This window comes from Aplysia californica, unplaced genomic scaffold (genome assembly GCF_000002075.1).
Source record: "Aplysia californica isolate F4 #8 unplaced genomic scaffold, AplCal3.0 scaffold00588, whole genome shotgun sequence".
Classification (NCBI taxonomy): Eukaryota; Metazoa; Mollusca; class Gastropoda; order Aplysiida; family Aplysiidae; genus Aplysia; species Aplysia californica.
In genome coordinates, this window is record NW_004797858.1 from 26581 (window position 1) to 36459 (window position 9879).

At 37.9% G+C, this 9879-nt stretch overlaps 1 protein-coding gene across 1 annotated transcript in view; it reads left to right on the forward strand.

Moving 5' to 3' along the window:
* LOC101855444 overlaps positions 1 to 4893 on the forward strand; it is a 31336-nt gene extending 26443 nt beyond the window's left edge. Inside the window, exon 4 of the mRNA XM_005107242.3 lies at positions 770 to 4893. Coding sequence (XP_005107299.1) covers positions 770 to 1837 — 1068 coding nt within the window. The 3' untranslated portion in view covers positions 1838 to 4893. The remainder of the gene's footprint in view (positions 1 to 769) is intronic.
* The last annotated feature ends 4986 nt before the right edge of the window (positions 4894 to 9879 follow it).

The following is a 9879-nucleotide window of genomic DNA, read 5'->3' on the forward strand; positions in this document are numbered from 1 at the left end:
ACACACACTATGTGCACGCACGCACACATACTCACACAAGTGCACTCACCAACATTTACACACACACACACACACACACACACACACACACACACACACACGCACATTAGGTATCGTATGGGTTTTACCTCCGGGAGGACCTACCAAAAGAGAATATAACTCATTGGAGTCATGCACTTATGTTCTTTGACAACTCTGACTTGAAGACGTGCAGTTTTGGGGCAGTGGAAAAGAACTTGGTTATTCCGTAAACAGATCTTTAAATTCTGGGGGTTTTTTCTTTCTGGATTTTAGACTGAAAAGGAAGGTAACAACATGTGTTTCATAGAGTATACAAATTTCCTTTTTTTTATCTGTGTGTATGATGGTTCCAAATGTGCCACAACGTTTTCTTAGGTTCTGCGTCTGATCGGACATGTATTTATCTAACAAAACTCGTGTAGGCTTCTTTGATTGCAAGTAACATACCAACAATGTATTCCAATAATTCCATTTATTTTTTATTTTTTTAAATTTTTAAATATTTTTTTAGCTATACAGGTATTGCTACTTTTCTTGCAACTTTTTTTCAACTTTTTTCAACTGTTGCTTTTTTCAAATGCAACTTTCTCCGAGGACAGATCTGTGCGTCTGCTACGTTCTGAGAGAGTTGAGGAAAAGTCTCCCACAAATAGTACACCCTGGCGAGGGTTGTAGATTTTGTACTTACGATTTTGTTATTGTTGTTTACACTTTCTTTTAGTAACATTTTTTTTCCTTCTGTCGACAGATGTACATTCATCTTGCAAGACTGAAGATTGGGTCTCAAGACTTAGACCAAAGGGAAGGTGACTCAGTCGCCGGAGAATATTCCTGTCCACAAACAGAGGACGGTTATTGCCCTTGTCAACACACCGAAGATGAATCGGGAATGTTTGCCGAGAGATCTAACGAGAGAAGCAAAAAGTCAGCTATTAAAAGACTAGAATATGTATGTACAAATCGCTTAGATCATCATCGTCCATCACATGACGTGAAGCAAGACAACTCGCAGGAATTTTCTGGTCAAAGCGGAAGTACAGAAGGTGATTCTCTCCCTTGCAGGACAAGAGAGCCAGCGTTGTCTGATCGTGAGAGCAACACCATGACCTTTTTTGGTGGATGTGGAGGCGGCCCGAACTTGTCAAGTCCTTCCTACAATGACACAAGACAAGCAGTCCCGCACCACCTTCACAGTGATGCTGCCTTTTTAACCGCTACTTCCCCAGATTTCATGTCAGAGGCCCAGGGGGGCTTCACCTGCTATGGCTTATCTGAAGCCCACATGGTTCCAGATCACAATATATCCGAGACCCAGTTGACCTTCACCTGTGGCACGTCCGGTCCTCTAGATCACAGCTCACATGAGACCCAGATGATGTGTGCTTGTAACACATCTGAGGCCGGCATGGATCTTGACCATGACACACCTGAGGGTCACAAGATCGAAATGCGCAGCATACCTGAGCTTGCTATTAGTTCCGACCGTACGACGTCTGCAGCACAGAGAGAGCGCGTTCCCAGTTCTGTGTCCACGCAGAGAGTTACTCGAGAAGTGCAAGGTTTGCCGCAGCATAGATTCCACACACACCAAGAGTTGTGTCCCCCTTCTCCTACCTCCCACACCACCAGGGTGCCACCTCCGTCCGGGGCCAGTCACATCGCGAGACACAACGGGCAGTCAGAGAGTAGTCTTTCCTGGCATGTCCAGGAGGACGAGATGGAAGAGGAAGAAATGCTCCAGCACTCTGTCTATCATTGTAAGGCTCTGAAAGTCTCGTCTTTGCTGGAGGAAGAGTTCCTAATGAGACATCAGTGAGCCTCTCCAAAGTCTGCTTCGTTATGGGCTCGTCGAATTAGCCTTTCCAAAGACGTTATCCAGCATCAGGTTCCATAGACCCCTCTGATGCTTCTATCTACCATCAGAGGGGACTTTCCAAAGACTATTACGCCGGCAGTATTTCATACAGACGTATCTCAAAGGCTGCCAAAAATGACTTATGTCTGTATGCAATGCTGCCAGTGACTATCCAATACAAAGTTCCTTACACCTGTCTGATGCTTCCTACATGCCATCAGAGGGAGCATTCCAAAGACATTATCCAACATCAGGTTCCATAGACCAGTTTGATCTGATGCTTCTATCTACCATCAGAGGGAACATTCCAAAGGCCATTATATAATCCAATACAAAGTTCCATAGACCAGTATCCAGTACCAGGTTCCATAGACTCCTCTGATCTCAATATCTACTATCAGAGCAGACGTTCAACAGACCATTATCCAAATCAGGTTCCATCGACCCATCTGATGCTTCTATTTAGAACGAGACGGAACGTTCCAAAGACCATTAACCAACATCAGGTTCCAAAGACCCTTCCTTTTTGATGCAGCCTACCTCATAGATCAAGTATTTTGTGTCAGTTCAAGTGTGAAATATTTGCATGTTTTAGTTTTGGTAAGACTAATAGATAAGATTTGTGCCAAAGATTACACATGTTACTATTACCATCCATCAAAGGTAGTGTAAAAAAATACTGGCGCATGGTAGAATAAAAAACTGGAAAGACTCCTATTTTGTACCAGTACCGTACTACATTGTTCCAGGTTCCAGACTTTCCAAAGATTCACCATCGAATTTAATGTAAAATGAGACACTCCAAAGACCTGAGCATTCAAATGGCATTATCATGACATTGTCGCAAAGCCTTCATCAAACGGGACATTCCAAAGACCTCAGCAAACCAGTGCCATGAGACGTCCCTACTCAGCCAGTGTACTAGAAAGTGGAACATTTCAAAAACCTATACATTCTGTCGCAGTCTGTGTACTCTAAAGTGGGACATTTCAAATACCTTTACATACTCAGCCAGTATACTATAAAATGGGACATTCCAAAGGCTCAGTCAGTGTACTACATTTCAAATACCTATACATACTAAGCCAGTTTACTATGAAGTTGGACATTCCAAAGGCCTATACACTCAAAAGGTGTACTACATTTCAAATACCTTTATATACTCAACCAGTATACTATAAAGTTGGACATTCCAATGGCCTATACACTCAGTCTGTATACTATAAAGTGGGACATTTCAAATACCTTTGCATTAAGCCAGTATACTATAAAGTAGGGTATTCTAAAGACCTATTCATGATACTATGCCAGTACACTATGAAGTAGGACATTCCAAAGACCTACTCACTGAATTCACGTTATATGGGACATCATCATGACATAGTCCCTAAGAGTCTAGTAACCAATTAAGCAGCTGCAGTTTAATTCCCAAGGTACGCATTTGGTGACATATTATACAGAAAGTTTGGACTCGGCTGCCTGAGCAGGCCCATTTACCTTGTCACTCAATGAAATATTTTTCATAGAAATAATAATACGTTCAGTGCAGCCTCTCTGTAACGACATCGTTGGGACCAGAAAAAAATGTCGGTATAGAAAGTTGTCGCTATAGAGAAGCAACCAAAAATATTATTAATGATATACATGTATAAGGAAAAAATCGGGACCTGGGCACCATGTCGCTATACAGAGGATGTCGTTATATTGAAGGTCGTTATAGAGAGGCTGCTCTGTATATATGCCATGTACAATATATTATGTATTCATTTTGCCTAGACCTGTTTGTTCAGATGTGCCTTGTGATATTTCTTGTTCTGTAAACATGCGAAGCTCCTCTTTAACTTCACCATGAATCTTGCATCATACATGTTCAGCACTCAGTAATATGACAGTAGTCACAGTAAATTTGTACTTTATTTCCATCACATTCGAGACCATTTTCATATAGTTCTGTAAGGTGCTGAAAAAAGGTGGAAATTGCCAGTATCTGGATACATCTAAAATTATTTTGGCTCAAAATACGGCCCATGTTAAGGAAAAAATCAGCTCGTCTTTGAATATTGTGTACTGGTATATTTGATCACGGTCTCATTTTCAGGGTCACAAGTTCAAAGTTAAAGTGCTTGTCATAGTTGTGTATTTCACTGAAGGTCACATGATGTCACAGCAGCTTCCCCTGAATGACACAGCCGCAAAATACTAAGGATGCAATAGCTCGTACTAAGGACTAGGACGCAATGCACAATGACATGTTCATGTACCTAGTGTATTTTCCTGACCTGAAGTCGGTACATTACATGAATGTTTCGCAGTCTTTTAAAATTTTGATTCAGTATTAATGTAAAGTACACATGAAAAAAATTAAAAGGAGTCCAAATTTAAATTCTTTATAAGAACAAGAACCATGGCATAAAAAGGAAAGAGTAAAGTCAAGATTTATATTTAACTCTTTAAATACCACAGTTTATCACCTTATGCTCTGTCCTATGGGGTAAAGAAAGTTAGGGCACAGAAGGAGTTAATGTTCAACAATGGAATGGCCTATGTGCCTTTGACCTCTCTCAAAAGGGAAATGATGTCTATGAGGCCAATAATTGCCTGTGGTTTGAGTTTAAAACTCCTAGCTACTTCCAGAATAATTTTTTAAAAGAGAATTTCTTGATGTTAAGTGGCCTCTGCGTTGGTTAGATCTATCTTTATTAATGTGTCTTTTCCTTTCTGCCCATCTGTTAAATTCACAAAGGGAGGAGTCATTAATCAGCTCACTGACGTGGCTTGACCGTCATTTAGAGCCAAGAAAAAAAACATCGACTGGTAATACAACAACCAACAAACAGACCAAAACTAAACAACTCAAACTGAACAAAAAAGTTAAAGGAAAAAGTCAGGTACATGTAGCCGACATTAAGTGTGTGCGTTCATGTGCATGTGTTATGTGTGCATGTGTTATGTGTGCATAAATGCTTATATTTACAATGCAGCTTCTCTATAACAGCATCGTCGGGACCAGAAAAAAATTTCTTTATAGAAAGTTGTCATTATAGAGAGGCAACCAAGAATATTACTAATGATAAATATAAGGAAAATAATCGAGACTTGGGCACCATGTCGCTATACAGAGAATGTCGTTATATCGAAGGTGGTTGTAGAGAGGCTGCACTGTATTTATGCATGTGTGTGTGAGTGTGGTTTTCTATTTGTACTACAAAGTGCATACTTTTGGCTGAAAAATATATGAATTATGTAAGAGACAATGATTGCAGACTTCATCCTAACTCTTGCTGTGAATCATTTGACCATAATAAATGTTGTAATTTAATTTTTGTACATCCCTGTTTGAAAGAGAATATTATGGGTTTATGGAGAAAGACCAATTTGAATGTCTGTATTATATCTTCATGTTTGTGTGTGTGTGACAGAGATAGAGAGAGAGACAGAGAGTAGAGTGAGGGAGAGAGAGAGTGAGAGAGAGAGAGAGAGATAGAGAGTAGAGTGAGAGAGAGAGAGAGAGAGAGAGAGAGAGAGAGAGAGAGATTTACCTGTCGAGCCAATTTTTAAAGAGTATTACATGCGTTTTTGTATTTTCATGTTGATGACATTTTCATGACTGCCACAAGAAAGCATTAATAAAGACACAAAGTTTACCCCAGGTTTTTACAAATCTTTTTATTATCAATATAAAATCAAATAACAAACAGAAAAAATAATTACCAAAGAACAGCAACCACTTACCAAACCTTGTCGAACAACAAACAACATTAAACAGTCAATCAATTTGCTTTTTCAATTAGTGTATATGTGGGGCAGCGTGGTGAAATCAGGCTCTCGTCAAAATAACGAAATAGGAGAAACGGGCATTTTTACGCCAGTTGGAAAATTTGTGTCCATATTATAAAAAACACATTTCCAAGCGAATTTTACTGAAAAACATTTTTTTTTTTTTGGTGAGTGTTTTACGGTGCTCGCAACTGCTTAAGGTCATGTGAGCGCGCAGGGAAAAACATTTATTAAAGGCACAAAATATGCCATTTTTCAGATTTCAAGCCATTTTCTCGCTAATTTCACCACTGAAACCAGGCGACCACACTTCTTTCAAACATCTTGAGTTCTATTCAAGATAAATGGATATTTGTTTCATTGAAAGCAAGGCAAATAAATCAGCTTTCAGATGATACCAATAACTCCACATGCCCAAATATAGACGAGCGCCTGATTTCACCGCGTTGTGACACATATGTATATACTCGTCTATAACACAACCTCATGTATAGTACAGTCAGTGAGTCTACTTTGATTCCAAAATTGGGCCATTTTTAGTACGTCCATAATACAGGGTGACTTTCTCACATGCTAGAGGGGCTCAACATTCGTGAAATCAACTACTACAAGTACTATAGTGCGGTTAAAAGTTTGTGACCAAATTTTTCCTCAAATATCTTTTTTAACGGGTGAATCAGTTTCACCTATACTTTGCACAGCAGTTTGTATCAATTTAATTTGTCTTCACGTAATCATATAATTTTTCCACAACCATTAAGGCTAGATTTAACAACTTTTCTTCATGAATTTAGATCTATATAAAATACTACCAATCTCCTTCACGAAGAAAATGGAATTGTTCACAGCACTTCCCACTTTTCACACACTTTTTGCCTACACATATGGTTTTTGTCACAGCTCAGCAAAGACACTTTTTAGTTGCAAAACTAGTTACAAGAGATAAATTTTATAGAGAACATTTTTTAAAACTAAAAGTTCTTAAAACATGCGTTCAATAAAGATAATCTCACAATTAGAAAAAAATGACGGACTCACTTTTAAAAGCGATATTGTCCTAGCTGTAAACCTTTCAAAATCAGTAGAAAGCACCCATTGGGATTTTTTATTAGGCCTATTTATTAAGGAATTTTCTAGAATACAGAGCTAACAGATGTTTACAAAAATATTGATCTGTTAAGACAAATTGATACAAGTCACGGTGCATAAGCTGGAGAGTTTATGTTCGATAGTTGAGGAGATATTTGACAATAATTTGCGCCACGAATTTTCAACCTCACCATAGTTTGGCACGAAATGTAATGTTTTACCTTACTTTAAAACTGTTCGATGTTGCGTTGAGAATGAGTTAATTTGTGAAGTTTCAAATTGTTATAAAATTACTTTTCCTTTGTGTGGCCTGATCCTGGCTATGTTTACCTTGTATAATACACGGGGGATACATTTGGGCCTCAATAAAACAAAACCCAACATATTATAGGCGAGAATAAACGGTATTGTAAAAAAAAAAAGAAAAGCCTTGATAATCACCCCTCAATTCTCCTGAATAATTTCTACATAAATAATAATAATAATAATAATAATAATAAATGAATCCACAAAAAGTGCTCGGTGGCGCTTACAAAACACACACACACACCCACAAAAGCTCTAAAGCTCAGTACCACTATGACATGCATAAATTAAAAACAAAACAAAAACAAAATATATATTTCAGATATTTCAGATATAGAGTCCCAGCATTATAAATATACTTTCCTGAAAAACATTGTCTTCAACTTTGATTTAAATGGAACAATTGAAAGAAGCCAGATTCTTTACAGGACAAAGAGATGTTGAAATGTATAACTGACCTAGCTACTCGCACTAGACAGGGTGTAAGTCATTTCTGTGATGGTCACTTGCTCCCTTGTCTGGCTACCGGGCTTATTAAATTTTTTTTTCATGTAGATGTTTTTATGCTGCTATTGACACAATTGGTCGCTTTTAAGCACAAGGCAAGGGGCCTCTCCCGAAAAATGCTGTTTTGAGAAAATCGAAGGTAAATTTTTTGGACCTTGGTTCAGTTTCTTTATAAGACAAGGAGAGTTTTCTCTATATCCAAACATATATACACACCAATGAAACCAAACTTCTCCTATAGGTAGGACAATGCCCACTTTTGGTGTATGTTAAGGTTTCTGGAAACCCCCGAAATCTGGGTTAGCCCGCTTGTCCTTAAAAGCGACCAATTAAGATCATTTAGAAGGTGGACTTTGACATTGCTTGTCAGGGCCAACTCAGATTGAGAGGGATACAACATCCAACCAGAAAGACAGACAGAGATACTCGATAAAAATTCTCCCCACTCAGCAAGGAATCAATTTCTGGTCTCCTGCGTGCAAAGGCTCAAAACTATATCAATCACTGTTTATTAAAAAATTCAGACAAAAGCCAGGTACTTTTTTACATCCATTTACTGTGTTAACTTTGTCAAAGAAAAACGTTTCTCAGGGAGGGGTGGACGGGGGGGGGGGGGGGTTATTAATAATAAACTGTGCTTTAAAGTATAAAATTCAGACGTTTTACAGGCTCATAAATTTCCACACTAGTGAAGGTCATTACTAATTCAAACAATCCACACAAAAAATCTTCCCAGTTTCCAGAATATGTTTACCCTGTACTTATTTATTTAAATTGACAGAAAACACACGTACAAAATGCACACAGTGCAGTAAAGGCCATTAGTTCAGTACAGGCAAAGTGAGAGAGAGAAAAAGAGAGAGAGAGAGAGAGAGAGAAACAGACAGACAGTAGACAGACAGACAGACCACAAACAGAAAAAGATCATCAGCTGTCAGCTGCATCAACCTAGACATTTCTAAACCTGAAAACTTCTACTCATAAAAGGCAAAAGGGCTCCTTTAAGCAATTGGAAAAAAAAAAGAAAAAAAAAGAGAATTGCAAATTATTAATCAAATAATTATGTTACACATACAAGAAAATTCTACACTTCAATCTATAGTTGTTTTCTTCCCATTTGTATTATCTAACAAAATCATGTGTTGATCAAAATAGAAAATAGAAAAAGCGTTTCAACTTGTAATTTCCATTCAAACTACTGAGAACTCAGATAAAAAGCGGGGTCATTTTCATTATATTTGAAAGAAAAAATTTGATTTGACCCAGATTCGCACATTGGCCAGCTAAGTTTTTCATACAATAAATGGCAATAGAGTAAATGGCCTGAAATTGGCCTGATTTTACGTCTGAAAAATCGCCATAACTTTTTAACCAATGAAGATATCAACACAATTTAAACTGTTTTATGATCTTGAAGGCAAAGGCTTTCAAATTTTAAAGATCCAGACTGCATTAACTTATGACTAAAGATCCAGACTGCATTAACTTATGACTAAAGATCCAGACTGCATTAACTTATGACATGGAACACAACACACACACAACACAATCACTTCAGATTAACTGGGCCATAAATTACAGTGGAGTTCGCTTTAACTGAAATCTGCCAGACCCCCTGATTTTTTTTTCCGATCGATCTAGCCGTGTTTTTGGTCTAGAAAGATTTCTCAAAGAGCAAAAGAGCAAAGCAAAAAAAAACCCCTGGGGGTTACGTTTTTCCGTTTACGTTTGGTTTACCCTTGTTTTCAGAAAAATGCGTTCAATTAAAGCAGACTCCACTGTAGGCCTACACACTAACATTGTACTTCTTTTTTTTATATTTTTTTTTTAGTAAGAGTTTTTCAGCACTTGCAACACAATAAGGTCACATAAGTGGCGAAGATTAGAGGTGTTACAAGAGAGTAACAAACACAAAAAAAGAAGGAGAGATAAGGGTGATAGATGTTTGATAGGAAAGAAGGAGCAAACCACACCACAGCACCCACCAACATACTCCAAACTGAGAAGTGACTGTCAACAAAAGCAAATACTGAACCAGTAATGTAAAGTTAATACATGATGTACTTACAGTACAGCACAGTAAATGTGATATATATATAGATAAATAAATTAAGCTCAGTGAGTCTGTGAGTATTGTTATAATAATTAATTTGTGTTTGTGCATTTGAGCACGTACAAGTAGGTCAGAAAGACGTGCATTCACAGTGACTGGAGTGACAAAGTGACGGACATCTCAAGCAAAATGAAACAGTACCTTTAAATTTACCACCTTTCAGTACTTTCACAGATCTAACACCAGGTGGCGTGGACACTAGGACTAAGAT